Source organism: Prionailurus viverrinus, chromosome C1 (genome assembly GCF_022837055.1).
Source record: "Prionailurus viverrinus isolate Anna chromosome C1, UM_Priviv_1.0, whole genome shotgun sequence".
NCBI classification, from domain to species: Eukaryota; Metazoa; Chordata; class Mammalia; order Carnivora; family Felidae; genus Prionailurus; species Prionailurus viverrinus.
In genome coordinates, this window is record NC_062568.1 from 188421934 (window position 1) to 188444084 (window position 22151).

The following is a 22151-nucleotide window of genomic DNA, read 5'->3' on the forward strand; positions in this document are numbered from 1 at the left end:
TTGAGCAAAAGGAACTCATTCTTCAAACAAAATTAACTATGGTTGAAATTATATACATGGGGGTTTGTTTGTTTTTAAGGCATTGTCTGGTTGGAGTAGTGCTCCCCACTCCTACCCCAACCTGGAGGTTTTGCAGGTCTCCCTGGAGCTTGGCTGGGAAACGGCCCTGGACAAACAGCAGGTGCCCTCAGATCGTTCCCATAGTGGCTGGATCAGAGGACCTGAGCCCCGTGTCACCTGTTGAGAGTGGATCTGATCCTACCAGCTCTTGCCCCCCCCACAGTCCAGTGGCCTGTGGCTGAGTGTGGACAGAACTGGGCCTGCCCTCCTAGTGCCATCCCAGCCAAGGAAAGAGTGCTATAGTCTGAGCCAATTTAGGAGAAAATGACATTTTTAGCAAAACATGTCCCTAGAGTCTCTTCCAAGAGTTTCTCTGGTTGCCAAGTTTAGCCCCCAGCCAGTGTGCTGAAATAACGGTACCCACTAATAATAGCCCTTTCCCCAGAGACCCACACACCTGCAGTCTCTCACCCACCTCCCATTGCCTTGAACACACTTGCTACTCACTCAGCTCCAAAGCTCCCTCTTCTAACATCTGTGTACACAGACAGACACACATACACACACACTCCTGCCTGTCATTCCTCCGCCTCACTCACCCGTACACAACTAAGCACACAAGACACACACATTCAGATGCACTCACACCCGCATTGTTTCTAGCAAGCATACGCACATCTGTAAAGTTCCCTTTGGCACACCTGTGCCCACACATCTATACACACAGACACACACAGGTAGTGGGCACGGTGGGTGGGAAAGGAATACCTCCAACCCAGCGGCCCCATCTGTCAGGGAGCTATCCATACATCCTTTCTGGAGAAGGAGATGGCAGGAAAGTCCCACCCTCCGGGTAGGGTTCCACCCTCACACGCACAGCCCATGGCTCCAAAGAGGCCACTGGCTCCCAGAGACTCTTCCTAGGACCCAGAGTCCAGCTTGCTGTCCCCAGCTCTGATTTCTCAGCCTTCCGATAATGCTCCAGAACACAGAACACGCACCTATTTTCTTAAGGAGAGGGAACTGAGCCTTCCCAACACAGGGATCTCAGCTATCCATCCACGCTCACAGCCCGGGGGTAATTTTTCTTTTGGTTGACAGGGGTATGGTCAACTCTCCTAGTAACTGCTGGCTGTGGGCAGATGCCACTGCCATCAGTCTGCCTTGGAACCGTCCAGTCTGAGTGGCTGGATCAGAAGGGGCACAAGATGCAGAACCTGGGAGTGGGATGGGGGGGGAACAGTCCCAGGGAACAAGTCCAGAGCCAAGAGTCTGAACTAAACGTGGAAGGTTTGCACATTCACTCCCAGGGCCCAGAGCGAGAACCAGTCCTCCTGGTCAGAACAGGTGCCTTTATCGGAAGCCAGATGACACTGTCTGCTAATCAAATTTCCCTCCTATCTGGCTTAAGGTCCCCATGCTGCAGTTACAGCTGGGGTAAACACTTCCCTCAATGTACTTTGAGTACCTGGATTCAAAAAATGAGCCCGTTACCAAATGTGCCTCTATCTCCCCTCAAAGTGCGCTGGGATCAAGGTCACCACGTTTGCTTAGACAAGCTGTGCCCCAGCAGAGGGGCCTGTGGGTGGAAAAAGCAGGCTGCACTTGGGGCCCGCACCCACCAGAGAGACCACTGCTCCCCACTCTGCACAGAGATGCCATCTGCACCTGCTGCAACCCTGATTGGCTTGCTGGTAAGTCCCTCCCTGCAGGCTCATCTACTGGCCCTGCTCCCAGGCCCACTCACCCATCAAGAGGTGCCCCTCCATAGCAGAGTCAGCCTTGGGCTTGGAGCAGATCTTCGCAAACACTGGGAGCTGCCTCTTCTGAGGAGGGAGCTCAGGGAGCTTCTCAGGGGGTGCAGACAGAGGCGGAGGCGGTAGCAGTAGGAATGGCCCCAGCCCCATGGGCTCCCTGGATCCTGGGCCACCGAACATGCTGTTCTGCAAGAAGTCCTTGATGACCCTTGTCTCCTCCAACACCATCTTGTTGTCAGGAGCCTTGGACGTTTCTGTGGACTTGAATGGGAACTGAGCCAGGAGCTTGCCGATCTCTGAGTTAGAGGCACCCAGGCTGTGGCCCCCATCTTCTGTCCCCTTGACACTCTTGACCTTAGCAGCACGCAGAATTCCCGTGACAGTAGACATGACAGAATCACAGTCCGGCCGGCTGCTGATGACAGACATGGCCACCTTCGGCTCAAGAAGCGTATCACCAGCAATGATGGAGGTCCCCGGGTACTCACTGCTGTCCGCCACCGGAGGAGGTATGAGAAGGCAGGGAGCCAGCTGTCTGGGTCCCTCAGGAGAGGTGCCAGGGGCCTCCAGCTCCTCCGAGCTCTCTGTGACCAAAATGAGGTGCTCTTTGGTCAGGCTTAAGAACTCCTGCTCCACCAACAGGGAGATCTCATCTTTACCACGGCTGAGCTCCAGAGCTCTGCAAACAGGTCAGAAAGACAGGCAGCTTTAGTGCCAGCTCACTAGGGGTGGCTCCGTGGCAGGGCCCAGGCCCCAGGGAAAGGGGAGGAAGAAAACACGTCTCCAGGCCAAAGAAACCTACTGCTTTCTCAAGACAGAAAATGGACAAACAGTGGGTTCCCAAGAGGTTTCTACACATGCCAGCACCGAGAGCACAGTTCTGGGAATCGGGACACCTCGGTCCTCTCCAGACACTATGTCTTGCTGAGTGAGCTGAGCCTTAATTTCAATCCAGCCCTTCCTGTTCGGTTGTGCCCAGGACCTGAAACAAGGAAAGACCAGCTGCACAGGGGTCAGGAGTGAGCCGACAGCTCTGAGCGTAGAGGCCAGAGTGCTGGGGCTGAGCGCCAGGAAGCCCAAGACTCACTGCCCCGTGGCAGGGGGAGGGAAGGGACTGTGGAGTGGACAGCTGGACTCACGCCCTGCCTCCCTCACTTCCCTGCTGGGACCTTGGGTAGGTTGCTTAGCATCTTGACACCCTGTCTCCTCATCTGGTTAACAGGAATATCATAGATGTACAAAGCACCGTGGACAGCGTCTGGGACAGAGTAAGGGTGACACAAGGGTGTCTACACCTGTGTCAGCTTGGTTGGGCTCTGGATCCTGGAGTCCATACCGCTTCCCCGCGGCTACCCATGTCCGGTTGGCATGGCCCTCCAATCAGACCACAGTCTCTGGGCTGAGCCCAACTTCCCGTGGGCAGCTGCAGTTGCTTGGTCCATGCACTGATTCACATGCGTCTCCCTGTACCTACACACTGGCCCCTAGCTGCACCTCACACAACAGGATGGCAATCCTGTTGGCCTGGCTTGTGGCCCAGCCTGCCGCACTAGCATCTTTGGCAAGGGGGCCTTGCCAGGGGCCAGGGTCCTCCCTGGCACTCCCAGAAGGACCATGACTACCTAGCTTAAAACCATCTGCTATCCATATTTGGTGGGCTCCCGTAAGAAGTCGATGAGGTGCTCTAGAAAGAGCATTCTGAAAACTTCTCAGTGCTCCCTCCTGGGAGAGGGCGGTGAAGACAATGAAGGGGCAATGGGGGGGTGGGAATGTAAATGCCTCATGAATGGAGCTCTGCCAATGGGGACATCTGGAGCACACCCTTACTCTCACAGTTCATCCCGAGGGCTCAGTGAGTCCCACAAACAGGGACTATGAATGTTCCCAGCAGGGATGTGGCTTCCTGGTAATGCTCTTTGTATGCGAGCACATGCACGCTCACCTGTGTGCAAGAGCAAATGCACGCACGTGTGGGTGTATTTGACGCATACACACGTGCAGGCACAAAATGTCTCGCATGTTACCACACACAGAACCAGGGGGAAAGTCACTGCATTTGACAGCCAATCAGAATGGACATAGGCTACAGTCCCAGAGGCTTCCTCTGTGCCAGGTATTACCCCCTTCGTTGCCAGGTCTTGATGAGGCCCAGGGGGGTGTAGCAAAGTCGCTGGGTGGCCAGGGTAAATGGGAAACATTGGGAAGAGCCGAAGATATGGGAGTGCCTCACTATTCTAACAACCGAGACAGCCATGCCCCCTGGTCACCAGCTGCGCACGCGGCCTCAGCAGACTTAGAAGCAGAGAGAGGTGCCAGGAAAAAGCAGACTCTGGCCAAACGGGTCTAGGTCTCAATAGGGTGCTAGTGCCTATTTCATGCCAGAGCCCAGAACCTCCAGGCCTCCCCTGTAGCACGGGCGTGACACCTGTACTGGCAGTAATGGCATAGGTCTGAGAACGTGGTGAGGTGCCCGGTGCTGGCTGCAGTGGGAGGGTCCTGGGAGCTCAGGAAGGTGGTGTGGCTGCAGGGAGGCTGGGCCATCTTCCATTCAGGTTTTCTTGATCCTTCCATGCTCTCTCCCCCCCTCCTCTCTGCCCTCTCCCATTCTCTTCCTTTCCTCCGTCCCATGTCTAGACTTTGTCTATAAATAGGCCCCACTCTCACTGCTGTGTCCCTGGGAACAATCAGAATAAAAGAGCCTACCAATCTGGGTTTTAGACCCCCTTCTTCTTCTTCATCATCATCCTCAAAGGGAACAGGTGAGTCCCGAGTCACAGACACCAGACATTTAAAGGACCACTTTTTGACTCTCCCCTCTACAAAGCAAGCTATATACCAATAGATTTTCTAGAAAGACCTACTACAATGATATCAATTTTAAAACATTGTGATAATGGTATTGTGGTTTATGCTTAAAAAAAAAAAACTGAGTCCTTATCTCTTAGAGATACATACAAAGAGTTTACAGATAAAATTATGTTTAAGATTCGCTTTAAACTTAATCCAGCAGGGTTGGAGGGGAAGATGGCAGGGTCATAGATGAAACAAGATGGCCACACATTGGCCATCACTAAAACTGCGTGACTGATAGGTACATGGGTTCATCACGTGCTATTTGCTCTACTTTTGGCTGTTTTTTTTTTTTTTTAATACAAGTGTTAGACATAGATACACATAGAAAAAAGTCTCACCACTTACTTAAGGCCAACTCTAAGGAGAAGTCGAGGCAGATTCTAAAAAACCCTCAGGACCTTGGGGTCCCTGAATCAAAACCCAGCCACAGATGGTCCTTTCTCAGCACCTGATAAGACACTCCTACCTCTCCCCAACTCAGAATACAGGCAGAAACTGAGTATGAACCCCTATCCTTACTCTGGATACATCATAGCGGTCACGGGCCTCTTAGGAAGCTGGCATCCCCAGAAGGGACGGCACAGTGCCAAGAATGGAGGACCCACTCTGCTGTGGGCCGTCCATGTACCCCTGAAAGGCTCCACTCTGGCTGTGGGCCTTCCACATACCCCTGAAAGGCTGCCCCCGGGCACCGAGGCTTCCCATGGGCCTCCACAAACCCCTATTCCCCTTGTGTCTGTCATAAATCCACTACAGAACAGACAGGAAGCCAGGCATCCACATACATGCTTGAATTTAATCCTCTCCACATTCCTGGGCAATAAACAGCATCATCCCCACTTTATGAAGGGGAAAAATTAAGCCTGAAAGAGGCCAAGGACCTTGTCAACTAGAAAGGGTGGGGATGCCAGTGGGTCTGGCTGCCTTTGCTGCCTCCTCCTACCACATCCGGCTTCCTTTCCAGGGTCAGTTATCCAGCAAGGACTCCTACTCCATGGCTGGGCTTAGTTCCCCAATCTGAGTGTGATCAGGGCCATTGCTGGTTTCATTCCATCACTCCAGCCTGTGGAGGATCATCGCGGTGAATCCTGGGTCTGTCATCCATGGCATTAGCTGTCCCTGACAGCTCCATTTCAGCTGCATGTCTGATGAGCACGTCTTTTGGGTCTTCCGCCAATTTATGGATAGAAATGTTGAAGGGAACAAGCCCAGGGCCAAGCCTTGGAGACACTGCCGGATACCCTCCCCGCAGCCTGACAGTAATCCTGGCTCAACACTTTGGGGGAATAAATCAATCCAGTCACTATCGGCCCATCTCGACTTCTCCAAGACAGCCTTTATCAAGCACCTCGCCGCAATCAAGATTCATCGCACAGTTACAAGCCCCTGATCAAGGGTCTTCCTACCTGCCCCACCCACTACCAAGAAAACAAGATTCATTTGCTCTTGTTTGTTCTAGAAAACTGCATGCCTGCAGAGTTAGGACATTCTCAGAACTCAGATCAATCCATTTCTCTGTTTATTAACCTCATGTTTAAGCCTTAATTTCAATCCATCCCTTCCTGTTCAGTTGTGCCCACTTAAGTGTTTATTTTCTTCATGGTATTAACCACTACCACACAGCATCTTTTTTTACATCTTTACTTCCCACAACAACATAACTTCCCTGAGGGCAGGAACTGTATCTTGCTCAGCACAGAGCCTCAAGGTCTAGAGCAGTGCCTGGCATACGACTCCAGTTCATCAAGAATTTGTTGAATCAATGGGTGGACTAGCTCATGAACTTATCTTGACATCTCTTGGAGCTCTTGACATCAAGAGCTCTATTGCCAAAGACTTCCCAGTTCCTTCCACTGGTTGCAAACTATCTTGCCTTGGTTCCATTTTCTAGCCGCCACGACTAGCCTGGCACCCCTCTAAGCTGGTCAGATGATACTAACCACATGCTCAGCCCCACCCTAAGAACTCCCCATCTCTGCACAGTGGTCCCACAGCAGACCCCACACAGAGCCCGCCTGATCTTCACAACCACCATGGGCTCCCAGAAAGATTTTTCATTCTCCCCACGACTTTGCTGGGTTCACTGTCAAGTCTGTTCCCCTGCATTTCCTGGAATCTATCTTTTCTTCTCTCTTCCTAAGAAGTTTTGCCGATCCTGGCACCTCTCCCATGCTATTTGCTTTCTCCTTTGAGTTGGTTAAAACCATAAAATCTGCCACAGACTGTATCACAGTGAATCACTCAGGGAGGCTAACTCAGCTCCCGGGCACTGACAAAGAAAGAAGACAGGACTGGTGCCATGGCCCCAGGGGCCACCGCCACCTTTGTGTTCCCTACCTCCAGAAGTGACAGGTGCCTGAGTTAGTGCATCACGTCTGCATTCGCAGGGTACAGAGTCATATAAAAATAAAGGCTATTGACTGGTTGGCACCCCTTCCCAGAATAATGACTAAGCAAGCACACTGTTAGCTCCCAACAGCGGTTCTGTGTACATGATAACACAGAGCAAAGATGAAAACTGCTATTCAGCTGAGCCAGACAACAGAAAAATGCAAGCGGAAAATTGTTAGTGCTACAAGAGGACACCAAAACAAATATTTTCTTCCCACCGTGGCATTTCAGAACGACGACAAACACAGTACCCAAGCCCAGCGCCCAGGCAACATGGCTGACTGTGACTGAAGCAAGTGAAGGGCTCCAGGTCTGCCACAGACCTGAGCCTGAGTGACGGTCCCTCTGCAGACCGACCTCATTGACTGTGGATGAGGTTCTGACTTCCATACCTGTCTGCATGGCTGGAGCAGCAGAGCCTAGTGGCCAAGAGCTCAGTCCCTGGAAAGAGTCAGAAATGGGACTCAAACCCTCACTGGTTAATGGGGGCCATACCTTAAGCAAGCTGGCTGACACATCTAAGCCTCAGGTTCCAGGCTCAACGAAATACTAAGAAGGCTTAGCACTTAATGGAGAACTCGCAAACCAGCCAGGCACTGTGCTAGGCATTTTCCATGCAAAAGCCTCATTTTAATCCCCAAAACAGCCCCGGTGGGGTAGGGTGGTAGACTGATTACAGTGATACCCCCATTTTATCATGCCTTCCTGTATCCAGGCCCTTTGGTAAACCCCACCCATCTGGATTCAGTAATAAGCAGAAATACCTAGGAATAAATTTCACCAAGAAGGTGAAAGACCTGTACTCTGAAAACCATAAGACACTGATGAAAGAAATAGCAGATGACACAAATAAATGGAGAGGTACACTATGCTCAGGGATTAGAAGACTTAATGTTGATAAAATGTCCATACTACCCAAAGCAATCTACAGGTTCAGTGCAATTCCTATCAAAATGCTATCACATAACTAGAACAAATAATCCTAAAATTCATATGAAGTCACAAAAGAACCCGAATGGCCAGAGCAATCTCGATAAAAAAGAACAAAGCTGGAGGTATCACGCTCCCAGATTTCAGACTATACTACAAAGCTATAGTAATCAAAAGCGTATGGTACTGGCACAAAAATAGACACAGAGAGCAGTGGAACAGAACAGACAGCCCAGAAATAAATACACGCATATATGGTCAACTAATCTATAGAAAAGAGGCAAGAGTGTACAGTGGAGAAAAGACAGTCTCTTCGATAAACGGTGCTGGGAAAGCTGGACAGCTACACTCAAGAGTGAAACCAGACCACATTGTTATACTACCTACAAAAATAAACTCAAGATGAATCAAAAACTGACATGTAAGACCTGAAACTGTAAAACTCCTAAAAGAAAACCAGCAGTAAACTCTTGGATAACAGTCTTAGCAATATTTTCTTCATTGTCTCCTCAGGCAAGAGCAACAAAAGCAAAAATAAACAATTGGGATTACATCAACCTAAAAAGCTTTTGTACAGTGAAGGAAACTAACAAAATGAAAAGGCAACCTACTGAATGGGAGAAGATATTTGCAAGTGATATACCTGATAAGGGGCTATTATCCAAAATGTACTGAAAATTCATATAGTTCAACACCCAAAAAAAAAAAAAAACACCAAATAATCTGAGTAAAAATGGGCAGAGAATGTAAATAGACATTTTTCCAAAGAAGAATACAGATGACCAACAGACACATGAAAAGATATTCAATATCACTCATCATCAGGCAAATGCAAAGCAAAACCACAATGAGAAATCACCTCACAGTTGTCAGAATGGTTAGTATAGAACAGACAAAAAATACCAAGTATTGGCGAGGATGTGGGGGAAAGGGGACCCTCATGCACTGTTGCTGGGAATGCAAATTGGTGCAGCCACTATGGACAACTATGGTTCCTCAAGAAATAAAAATAAAAATACCATCCAGTCCAGCAATTCTACTTCTGGGTACTTACCCGAAGAAAATGAAGACACTAATTTGGAATGATATATGCCCCTCTATGTTCACTGCAGCATTGTTTACAATAGCCAGATTACAGAAGCACTTTAAGTGTCCACTAACAGATAAATAAGGAAGATGTGGTATACACACACACAACGCATACACACACGAAGATTACTCAGCCATAAAAAAGAATGAAATCTTGCCATTTGTGACAGCATGGATGGACCTAAGGGTATTATGCTAAGTAAAATAAGGCAGACAGAGAACAGCAAATACCGTAGGATTTCACTTACATGTGAAATCTGAAAAACAACACAAATGAACAAACAAAACAAAATGGAAACAGACTCATAAGTAGAGAACAAACTGGTGGTTTTCAGAGGGGCTGGGGGAGGAAGGAATGGGTGAAATTTGTGAAGGGAATTGAATTAAGAGGTACAAACTTTCAGTTATAAAATACCCCCCGCAGTACAGCTTAGGGACTGGAGTCAATAATACTGTACTGTAATAATTTTGCATGGTGACAAGATTTATGGTAATCATTCCATAATGGATACAAATGTTGGATCACTATGCTATACACCTGAAACTAATATAATATCGTATGTCAACTCTAGCTCAATAGAAATAGAATAAAAATTAAAAACAAATTATATTTTATACAGAAAAGGAAAAGGAATAAGCAGAGAGTGCTTGGACATTAGGGCTTAACCTCTTGTTTGTCTCGGGACTTAGCAACTTCCATGTGAACGAGTGCAGGAGAGCCTGCTGGACAATGACACAGCCCACAGAGGGAAACCCCAAGGTCCTCCAGTCAGCCATGCCCACCTGACTGCAGATGCAGGTGAACACGAGCCACGTGCAGTCAGGCCCAGCCCCTTGCAGAAGAACCATGCGGCTGAACCCAGGCCACATTGCTGAGCCACAGAAAAGGGAGCTAAGTACAGAGTTGTGGGGTGGAGCCACTGAGCTCTGGGGTGGTTTGTTATATGTCAAAGGCTAACTGACACAGGGAGATACAATTTTCCCAGATTTTAAAATGAAGAAGCAAAGAGACAGAGAAGTTAGGTAATTTTCCCAAGGTCACAGAATTAAGAAGTAACACAGTGGATGCACTGAGGCCATCTTGCTCAGATGGCCACTCTTGTCACCACCAGGTCATACGGCTCTGAAAACCAAGAGGGGGATGCTGCGAGCGGGAATTCTAGGGGCACGTACCCAGGTTAGGGGAGTGGAAAGGGCCTTGTTGAGGAAGTGTCATTTAAGCTGGGGGAGAAAAGACACAAGTGTGTATTCAGGTAAATGACGCAAGGAAGAGCTTTCCAGATGCGGGGAACTGCACGTGCGAAGACCACGAGGTGGGAAAGGGCTTGGTGCATTGGGCAGGACTGATGCTCAAGTGCCTGAGGCTCATTAAGGGCAGGGTCCCATCAGGCAGGGTTAGAGATAAAGGCAGGAGGGGGCACCTTCCAGCCTTGGAGTGATACTAGGGGACTTGATTCTAAAGGCAAGGGAAGCCACTGGGGAGATTTCAGCAGGCAGGTGCCAGGCTGTCGTTTCCCCAGACCAGATGTATTTCTCCCAAGGATCAGCCCAGAGGAGTGACAGGAGGGGACAAGGGCCCGAGCCAGGATCTATGCTGTGTCTTCTAGGTGCCAGGTGTTATACTTGGCACTTGTCCCCACAACAGTTACAAAGGATAGCTGGCATCTTCATTCCCAATTTAGAAAGAGGAAACTGAGGCTCAGGAATCTAAAACGTAAATTCAAGTTCACCCAAGAGCATAAGTGTTGGAACAGGATGGGATCCCAAGTCCACGTGGCTCCAAGCCTCTACCCACAGTCACCACTCCACATTGCCCAGAACAGTATAAGTGGGACACAGAACAGGGGCTTTGAGTTCAAACCCCAGCTCTGTCCTTTCAGCAATTCACTTCCCTTCTCTGCAGGAGGCTAGAGGCCAGGGAGCCAGCCAGGAACTAGGAGGTGGCAGAAGGCAGAACTTGGTGGGCAGGTGAGAGGTTGCAAGTGGGGGTGGGGAGGAGACACCAAAGGTCCCCAGCAAAGAGAGGCCTTCATCGTGGAGGCAGGGGCTCCGGCATACAGCCTGGTCCCATCCCTAGTGGGCACCACCCTTGCTTGACCGAGGGTGGTAGACGTTTCTGGGTCTTCCTGTCTGCATGAGGAGCAGAGACTCATTTTCTGTTGCCTTGGCATATTCATCACAGCACCCAGGATGCCCCACCCCACATGGAGGGAAGGGACACGGCCATCTCGGTCAAAGCTGCCTGTGTCTTCATCTGTCTTCCCTCTCCAGGTGTAAGATTCACTGAACCGCCCTGGGGCTCCCTCCTCATGCACACGCCACAGCCATGCACACACATACCAATCCATGTGTACACACAGACATAGTAGTCATGTACACAAACACACTATAGCCATGTATACATACCCAGGTGCACACACCCACGCACGTACCCATGCAACGACCATACATACAAGGCATGTGCACACACACAACAACCCCACACACACATGCAAACACATGTACCACATCCATGCACATTTGTGCAAATACACCTCACCCATGTGCACTTTCCACACCCACCACAGCCATACACATATACACCCAACACACACATACACGCACACACACGCACACACACACACACACACACACACACACACACAAACACTGCCACAGCCTTGGGGAAAACTGGCAGGAAGGAAAGGCTTGAAAAGGAGGGTGGATTCCACCCATCACAACCCAGGGTCCCAGGCTCTAAAGGGTCTCAGTTTGGGGCAGAGGGTCACTTGACGGAGGCTGCAAATCTGCCATCCCAGCTCCTGTGCAGCTGGGTCCCAAAGGTCCCTGGAAAGCTGCTGAGCTCTGTCTGTCTGGGGAGCGCAGGGGGCCAGGGTGAGGACCTTCGGAAAGCTGGCCTCCACCCGCCCTTCGCTCTCGGGCTGTGGGAGGATTAAGTGAGAAGGTGAATGCGAAGCACTTGGTAAACTGTAACCAGCGCTATGCAAATGTTAGCAGCTCAGACCGACGGAGAGAGAGAGCCGGTGGTGTGGGAGAGCCAGCCAGCGGGCTACGGGCGGGAGCCCTGCTGACCCCGCGCTGCCCAGGGCCCGGGCTGGTGGGGCTGGAGAGTGGCGGAAGTCGCTGAAACCTTGTCATCGGCACCGTGCGGATGGCGATACCACCCGGCGTTAGAGGAGGCAACCCTGTGAAATCCCTCAGCTGCCCTGATGCCAAGCCTGGACTTCACGTCCCTCTCATTTCTTTGCAAGGCCTTCACGTAGACTAGAGCCCATTTTTTATGACGTCCTTGGCACACGCTTACAGCTCACTCAATAAAGCTCAGTCTCCTTCCTTCACGTGCTTCTTTGGAACACCTCCTTCTCAAAGCTATGTCCCTTTTAAATCTGAGGAGCTGTCATCTTTGACCCCCAAAGTACCTGAGAACTTTCATACATATGCACAGGAGTCTGGAAGGAAACTGTTCCAAATGCAGATCCCTGGGCACTCGTGGGGGGATGGCAGTTCAGTTGGTCCAGAGGAAGGTCTAGGCATCTGCGTTCTGAGCAGGTATCCTTCGGCTACCTTCTGTCTCCGCCCCTCTTGGTTTTGATGCAAATGAGGTGGGAATTTCCTTCAGATACCTTCCAGCTCCTCCCTGCTTGTCCCTTAGGGCAGGTGGGACAGAAAGCCAAGAAGGCAGAGCGAGACACCTCCCCCCCACTCCTCCCCACTGCCCCTGGAGGGGACAGGAGGGGACAGGAGAAGCTCAGAACCACTGGGAAGCAGGCAAGGGCGGGGGCTGGCCTGGGACTGGAAGGGTTTGGGGTGGGGGCACTCAGTGGGCTGGAGATTAAGACAGGAGATGCTGGGGAGTGACTACAGCAGTAAAGGAGCTTCGGCTACGGCTGCAGAGCTACAGAGTGATTCGTATTGTTCAAATTATCTTTAAAACTTTTCATTTGAATCTGTTTAATAAGAGAAGGCTTACCCTAAGGAAGAGGTATTTTTTTAATGTGACTTGGGAGCTGAATTGGAAAGAACGTTGCAACAAAGATATTAAAAAGGGGATTAAAACAAACCACCGGTGGCCCATCTCTACAGGCTCCCACAACCTGCGACACAGCTCCTGAAACCATAAAATTAAATTAAAAAGGGGGACACAGGACATGGGACGTTAATCGTGATTCATCTTCCCTCTGCTGCTCATGGCTCCTGGTGCTAAGCAGACACGGAAGAGCTATCCCGATGGGATCCCGGTGTCCAGGAAGGAGCTCAGGTCTCGAAGCCTCAGGGGGTTTCTAGCTCTGCTTCGCCCACTCCTAGCATAGCAGGAGGACTCTGGGCAAGTTGCCTGGACTCTGAGCCTCAGCTTCTTCATCTGTAAAATGGGAGTAATATTGACCATCTACTGGGAAGGGCTGCTAAGACAACGAGATACACAGAAAATTAAAATATAGAGCCTGGCATATATCAGATGTTCAAGAAAACATTAGTTCCTCTCTCTGCAGCTTAAGACAGAGGAGGGAAAAACCCTGCAATGTCTTGCCTTATTGGTATTCTGTCCTTGGGTCACTCAATGCTTCCTCTGATGACTGTGACCCATTGCTTGGATCCTGGCCACCTCTGGGCTTCACGCTCTCCTTGCAGTGGCATTTTTATGGTTCATCCATCATTCACTTCCTCATTCATTCATACACACCGCATAGCAGCTACCAAGTGCCAGGAACTCAGCTGGGCACTGGGAAGACAAAGATGAGTAAGACACAGTCCTTGCCCTTAAGAAGCCATGGTCAAGTGGAGGTGGAGGGCTTGTTGCCCCAAGGCAGTGTGCAATATGTGCCTGATGATCAGAAACCTCACGCCAGAACCTCACTGACAGATCCCATTGGGATGCTGTGGTATCCTCCCGTTCGGCCGATGGTCAACACAAGAGCTGAGCCCGAACCAACTTTTCCATTCCATCACCCTCATGTAAAAGCCATATGGTCCTTAGAGCTAGGGAAGCACTGGTCGTTCCTGATGGTCTCTCCTGCTTTCTCTTATTAGATGATACAAGTTATAGAAACCAACTGCTGTGTTTCCACTATTTGTTCTGGCTGCCAAGAATCCCAAAGCAAAATGCTAGCCTCAGCGAAATAATTTCCATTAGCTGAGGTTTTCTGGTCTAAGTCTCCTCTCGCCATACCATTCTTGATTACTTAACGCCTGTTATTTTATCTTTGATCAGAACAATAATGGTGATGATGATGATGGAAAATAACTTGGGAGCCCTTATCTTATGCCAGGTGCTGCGTGAGTTTTGCATGCACTCTTTCATTAACCTCCAAAAGAATCCTTTAAGGTGGTTCATCACTAAGACATTTTCCATGTTTCAGAATGAAGAAAACGGGGCACAGAAAGTGTTAGCAAGTTGGTTACAGCTAAGAAGTAGGCAGGGATTCTAATCCCGCTGTTGCCTTATTTTGTTTTCTGAGCCACCTTTAAACTCAGGAAAATGAGAAGGCATACACTTTATTTGAATTAAAAGGAAGAACATGGAAGAGGGAGGAAGAAAACAAAATGTTGAATGGGTGAGCGGTGAAAAATTCAGAAGATGACATACTTATTCTAGGTTTTTAAGGATGGGTAGGATTTCAACAGACAGAGATATGGAAGAAAGACATTCCTGGTAGTGGACTGGTCTGAGCAAGAGCAAGGAGATGTGTGGCTCATCTTGGTTTACAAAGAGTTTGGAGAACAGCAGGACATGCATCTAGACATGAAGGGAGGGCCAACACAAAGATCCTTGAGGACCAGGTCAAGGGGTTCAGAAGACCATGAGGGGAGCCATGGAAGATTCCTGAGCAACACTGTTGACATGCTTCAGGAATACGAAGCAGATGAAGGGTGAAGGACATCCAGGAAGGAAAGAAACCAGACACAGCAAGATAAGATGTTCTGTAAACGGCAGAAGAGAGACCAGCAGAGAGGCAAGGAGTCAGACACCATCATGAAGACGACTGGAAGAGGGAAGGGGTGGGGGGCCTTGAACCTCTGGTCTGCCATTTCGTGCACTAATTCACTTGACAACCAAGATGGGGGGGTTGTCCACGTGACTGGGGTCATAGCAGTGGCTGAGACCCAGCCCCAGGAATCTTAAGGGAGGGAGATTCTTAAGTGTCCAGGAGAAAAGGATTCTAACGTGGGGCCCAGGGCATCTTTGACATTTGCAAAGTATGAAAGGATATAAGGATATATTCTTTTAACATTTTTAATGTTTATTTATTTTTGAAAGAGAGAGACAGTGTGTGATCGGGAGAGGGGCAGAGAGAGAGGGAGACACAGAATCCGAAGCAGGCTCCAGGCTCTGAGCTGTCAGCACAGAGCCTGACACGCGGCTCAGACTCACAAACCACGAGATCTTGACCTGAGCCGAAGTTGGACACCTAACCAACTGAGCCACCCAGGCACCACCCCCTTTTATAAAAAATTTGTTTAGGGGCACCTGGGTGGCTCAGTCAGTTAAGCGGCCGACTTCGGCTCAGGTCATGATTTCGCGGTCCGTGAGCTCGAGCCCCGCGTCAGGCTCTGTGCTGATAGCTCAGAGCCTGGAGCCTGTTTCAGATTCTGTGTCTCCCTCTCTCTGACCCTCCCCTGTCATGCTCTGTCTCTCTCTGTCTCAAAAATAAACGTTAAAAAAAATTTTTTTTTAATTTGTTTAATGTTTATTTATGTTTGAGAGAGAGAAAGAGACAGAATATGGGGGGGGGGTGCGGAGAGAGAGAGGAAGGAGTATTCTTTTTAAATATTTAAATGGATTTCCTTTCCTTTATTAGACTTTTCTTCCTTCTTGGGTCTGGTTCAGAGTGACACCCACCAAAGCCTGACTCTACAGACCAAGTTCTGTCTGACTTGGGGACATGGAAAGTTTCCAGAGTGCTGCCTGAGGGCCTGGAAGCAGCCAGAAAAGTGAACCACATCCAGCAAGCTCTTGGCCACCTTTCTGCTCTCCTCCAACCCCACACAGGATATGCCCTCAGCAGGGAGCTTCCTATCCTTCCCAGCACCTGCAGAATGCTTTCTGTAGGCTACTCCCTCTTTCTTCTCAAGACCCAGCTCAGGAGACACCACCATGGAGATCCTTGCAGTGACAATCCTGCCATCCTCTGCCCCCAAGGGGCCGTCTCTCCATCCTTCATCACACTCACAGTGCAGGGGTCTTGACTTTCCTTCCAGCTCTCCTCCCGCAGCCTCCTCCAGGAAGTTTTCCCCCAGCCATGTGCTCCCACAGCACTGGGACTTCACCAGCACATTAACCGTAATACGTTGTGATCTGCCTTCCTCAAGACACCAAAGGTCCCTGAAATTCAGTCCCCATCTTTCCCACCATTGTATTTGTTTCCACACTTTATCAGCATGCAGTAAGTGCACAATAAACACTATTGAATGTCCTTGTTGTCAGATGTATCTGGGTCCCTCCCAGCCACCGGAGTGGGAGCTGTTTGAGAGCAGGGCTCCTGTCCTACACATCTCTGTACCCATGGGACCCAGCACCGGGCCTGGCACTGAGAAGGCGGCGGTGAGTGTTTGCTGAATGAGCCTGTAAACGAAGGAATGAACAAATGCTCCTTCTGAGTCAGGGCAATGGACTCAACAGCAAATCCAAAACTCCACTCCGAGGCTGTGAAGTTTCAGTAACGAGGGGAACGAGTGAGAAAGTAATCCTAGAATATGGGTCAGTAGTTGTTTGCCACGATTCTCTGAGCCCAAGTTTAAGTCTAATTAAAAGGTAACTGAGTAAGATTCTGCACTTTAATGAACACTAGACAGAGTTATTGATTTCTGCCCCAAAGCCCATTTCTCCTGTTTCTTCCCCACCTCAGTAAATGGCACACTGTCCAAGCAGTGGCTCAGGCCCGAGAACCTCAGGTTAGCCTGGTCATCTCCGTTTGAGTGTCCCCAAACCACCAGCAGGTCTGGTGGCTCTTCAGAACACACATTGACTCGCCTGCTTTTTCCATCTCCACTGCACTCACTCTGATCCAGCCACCACCGCCGTGGCACCTCACCTGGACTACTGTGGCATCTTTCCAAGGTCTTCCCACGTCCTCTCTCAGGCCCGCACACCCTCTCCACACAGCAGCTGGAGAGGTCTTTAAAAACAAGTGAATCTGCTCATGCTACACCCCCTTCTAAAAATCCTCCAAGTGTGCCCCATCACATGGAGAATCAAGTCCGAACTCATTACAGTGATGCCCCAAGCCGCCTACACCTTGCCAGCCTGCCTTGTCCCATGTCCCATCAAACACCTGCCCCTGTCCCTCTCCATGTTCACCCCCACATCGGGTTCTTCTTTGTAGCTGCTCTCCCATCTGCCTGGAGGCCCTTGCCTGGATTTCACCTGACTGGCTCCTTCTCTGGATCTAGGTTTTACATCCCATGACCATCTCTCCTCAGAGAACCCTTCCCCCACCGCAATCTATCCAAGGGTGTTTCCCCTTGACTTGGTTTTATTTCCATCAGAGCGCTCTTCGCTATCTGAAATTATTTTATGTGTTCATTTTTATGTGTTTGGTTTCCTCCCACTAGAACACCAGTCCTTTTCACATACTGAAACTATCATGCTCTTTTATTTACTTGTTTTGTTTCTGTCCCCTTCTTGAATGTAAGCTCCAAGGAGAGCCTTATCCAGTTCCCGACTCTATCCTGCCAGCACAGTGCCAGGCACATAGTTGATGCTTATTAAATATTTGTTGAATGAGTAATAGAATGAAGGAGTGAATGAACTTTAAATGTGTCCACACAATGAAGCTGGCTCTTAGAGAAAAGTAAATGTGGCATCAATCACCATTACCATGAATACAGAATAGAAACAGGGAAGATCCAATCCGCACTAACTGGATCATACCTGGATTACTGTACTTGATTCTGGTCACTGCACTACCATGAGGACCAGCAGTGCGGGCAGGAAACTGACCAAGTTGGCATGCGAGGGGAAACTTAGAAGACCAGAGATAATCAGTTGTAGAAATAAGAAATCCTAGGAGGAATAGTGTTGCCATCTTTCAATATCTAAAGAGCTATTGAGAGAAAGAGGGGATTGATTTAGTTTACAGCCCTAAAGGCAGAATCCAGATCTATGGGTATTAGTTTGATAGAGATAGATTCGGCATAAGAAGAAAACGGTCTTTCGACAGCCAGCATTCATAGTAAGGGAAGGGACTACCTCACGAAATGGTGAGCTTTCCATCTAAGAAAGTGTACAAGTGGATAACCAGTTGGCAAGAACCTTCAGGAAGAGATTCAAACAGCAGAAGATGGCCTCCAATATCCCTTTCAACCTTGAGTTGTCTGGAGTTTTATGATATGTAGGGATTGAGTCAAGAAAAAAGATTCTGGCTAACAAGAGTTCTAGAACTTACTTCTCTAGTCACCCTGATGGCAAAAAATATCACCAAAACCAGGTCTACAAATTAAGCTGTGGGAACACTAGCTGAGAGGTATCTCGTGGGCTTGCAGCCATCCCAGAAACATACCGTACAGCTCACTGAATTTGAAATCTGTTGTCTATGTGTGACCATTCAGAACACCTGGCTGCCAAATATTGTAATGATCCAAAAAGATGCTTCCATTTCCAGGGGAACATAGACCACACTATCTATTGCACAGTAGCTAAGAATGAACCTGGGTTTGCTTTCTGAAACTCCATCACTTCCTAACTGTAGGGCCTTGGGCAGAGAAACGAACCCCTCCAACGCGTGACCTCATCTGCAAAAAGGATTTCATTTAAAAAGCGGGGAGGGAGGAATCCAAACAAGAATGGCGCAAATGTGGTAATTAATGGGGCTCTGTGACAGACACACAGACATTCACCACACTATTCTATTTTATGCATGGGAAGCTGCATAATAAAAAGTAAAAAGAGGGGGAGTCTGAAATAGTACCAACCTCATGTAGTAATTGCAGGGCTTAAAGAAATCATCATCATCATTATTATTACAAGGAATTTTTACAAATCCTAGTTATTACCGTTATTACCGGGAATGTTTAAATATCCCATTTAATCATCCCAACAGCCCTCTGAAATGGCGGTAATCATCTCCATTTGGCAGATGAGGAAACTGAAGCTCACATAAGTTAAACAAATCCCGCAGCTGGCACAGGGCTGCAACGCGATCTGAAACCCAGTAAGTGACTCCACCATCACAGCTGCCTTGATGTCAAGAATAGCTCCTCGTGTTCTACTTGGTAGAGATCTACGCGGTTATGACATCGCTTATGCATCTAAGGCAGTGGTTTCCCAGCTCGGTTCTCAGTAGCAGAACCTTTTTTTTTTTCCTCCCCAAACGCAGCTTTTACTCAAGACTCCAGGAAGCAAAACCCCAAAAAGCCAAACAGCCCTGTCTGAAGTGGGGATGGGGGCCCAGCAACCAGGCCCCTTGATTCGAGGGTGGCCCCTGAAGCACTCTGGGGTCTGTGAGCATAGTGCGAAAAGCCCATATTTTGAAGCCAGCAACAGCAACAAAACCCCTGAACTCTGAGAATTACATTTAAGGACAGCCTTCTTTGCATAATGCAGCTTTCGGTTTCCTGTCTCTATCACGTGTGATCCTCATTATCGACTCCGTGGTGGACAAGGCAGGGCACATCACCCTTAATTTGCAGATGAAAAAATCAAGGCCAAATGGAGTTAAGCAACTGGCCAAAGGTGCACCAGTTCACTTTTTGGCCAAGAGCAGACTGGAAGTAGAGTCTGTCTCCATTAACTCAGTGTGACCTGGCACAGAGGGTGCCATCTACTGGAAATTGCCACTGACCCTTGGTCCACAAAGTGGACAATCAGCTTCTTGGCCACTGAGAGCTAAGCACAGCCCCAAGGGCCCCCTGCCAAGGCCCTGTCCCAGAGCAGATGGCCATAGGCAGGGGAGAGGGGCTCAGTGCCACTGGAGGGCTGGACAGCAGGACTTTGGCTATAGACAGGCCATTCCCATCCCAGCCATGTCGTGCTGAGCACAGGGCAGGATACTCAATAATAGCTAAAGAGCATTCCACCTTCACCTGCAGCCTGAAAGGGGACAGCAGGTAGGGCGCACCTGGGTAATGGTTATACTTCACCTTTCTTCCTAGCTCTTTCATAGAAATCCCTGAAACCAGACACATTTGATAATTGCCTAAATTATCCCCCACTCTAGGATCTCTGAGCTGAAGAGGAACATGTGTTGGAACAGGCGACACTTAATTATCACTTAGTCTTTAATTAGCACTTAATTATTAACACTTAATCCATCTGTAAAATGGGGACACTAATACCTGCCTCACAGGGACTCTGGGAGGATTAATTAATGTTTGCAGCCCACTTGGAAGATGCCAAACATTGAACAAGGGCTCAGCACTGGCATTAATGACCATGGTGGTTTACTTGCTTTTCCAATGAGCTCTCTCATCTTCCTCTCCTTGCGGATATCTGTCCCCAACAATATCTGCCCGCCTTTGCCCTGGTGGAGAAACATTTAGCTCTGTGTTTCCCAGACACAGGATTTCCCATCCAGGAAAAGGGCTATTTACAGCCATCTTCCCGCACTTTAATTTTCTATTATGTCCTCTGAATATGTCAATGCCTTCCCAGTAAATATTTTGATGTGTGCTCTTGCAGCGGCTTCTGTGGAGGCTGAATGGGACAGCTGCTCCCTGTATTAGGGAATTCCAGATGTGGTTTTAAACCACCAGACTCATCCGTGCCAATGCGTAGCCTTTGGGGGTTGAGAAAGGGAAGTATCACCCAGTTGCTTCCAGGCAAAGCCACGGGCATCTAACCTTCAGCCCTGGCCAGTGTGGGTTTCCGCCTGTGCAAAATGAAAAATGTCCCCGTAGTGGACTGATAAAGGGGCAACAGAAATCCAGCCCTGGTCTGGCCCTGCACCCAGTAAGTCCAGGACCCAGTCACCTCCCTTATAAAGACGGGACGAAGGACCACAACAGATGGAGGGAAAGTATACAGCCTTTACGGTTTAACCAGACTGAACAATGGGCCAGAACATTCCCCCAGAAGGTCCCACTTCTGCTCTTCCCTCCTCCCCTGGTGCCAGCTACATAGGGGGGACACTCACTCTTCTTGGAAGCCGAGCCCGTTGTCTCTTGGAGTCCCAGTCATGGGGGCAGACAGCTGTTCCTTTGAGGTCCTGGGCTGCAAGGCCTCGGGCAGGCCTTGAACTCTCTTCCAGATTTCGTGGCAAGTCTTGTCTAGGCTGTCTTGGGGTGTGTCCTGGTGGATCCAGATGTATCTGGGAAATGGGCCCAGGGCGGAGGGGCGCTTGGCCACCAGGGCCGAGGATGAAGGGAGCCCATTCCCACTGGCCATCCTCCTCCTCTCTTTCCGGAAGCTCCTTTGTCCACCCAGGGCTCCAAGACAGGGGGACCATCCACCACGGCCCCTCATTCACCGGAAGGGGAGAGGAGGAGGGGCAGAAGCAGGTCAGTTCTGTCTGGCTGTTCCTCCAGCAAGGCGACTATGTTCAGAGGCCTTCGATGTGTGTGTGAGTGGTGGCTGGAGGGCAAGTTTCTTCTGGGGAGGGGGAGCTTAGTTTGATTTCTTTTTATTTGCTCTCTCCTGACTTTTGCCCCCCTCCCCCTCTCCCTTAGAAGAAAATATTTGAAAGTCAACAAAAACCAGTAGCTTAGTAACCGTGGAATCCCCCTGAGCTCAGGAACCAGGCGCCTGAGCGGGCAGAATGACATCTGGGAACAGCTGGAGGGGGAGGGCGGGCTCTCCCCACAGTCCCTGGCACACCCCCGTCGTGAGGCGCCCCTGACACCTTGCGGAGCCTGTGGCTCAGCCCACTGTCGCCCGCTAAGCCGCGCGGATGGATGGGCGAGAGCCCGGCACTGGGCACCTTGCTAGGCGCCGTGGGGGCGGGGACCCGCCATCAGCTCCTCAGTGGGGCCTTCCCAGGGAACCCTGCGCACCGCCCGGGGCCAACGGCCCGCCGGCCCCACCTAGCTCGCCCCTCTGCCCGCCCGCGTCCCAGTCGCCTGCGCCGCTCCGCCGCCGCCTCGGGCAGGAAGGCCCCCGGGAGTGAGGCCGCCCGCAGCCCGCCCCGGCGCCCCCAGCAG

General features: G+C 49.8%; 1 protein-coding gene across 1 annotated transcript in view; it reads right to left on the minus strand.

The window, feature by feature from the left end:
- Positions 1–22048, minus strand: part of CC1H1orf94 (chromosome C1 C1orf94 homolog) — a 37492-nt gene extending 15444 nt beyond the window's left edge. The window contains exons 1-2 of the mRNA XM_047873826.1: positions 21149–22048; positions 1808–2496 (exon numbers count right to left, since the gene is read on the minus strand). Coding sequence (XP_047729782.1) covers positions 1808–2496; positions 21149–21477 — 1018 coding nt within the window. The 5' untranslated portion in view covers positions 21478–22048. The remainder of the gene's footprint in view (positions 1–1807; positions 2497–21148) is intronic.
- Positions 22049–22151: the final 103 nt, after the last annotated feature.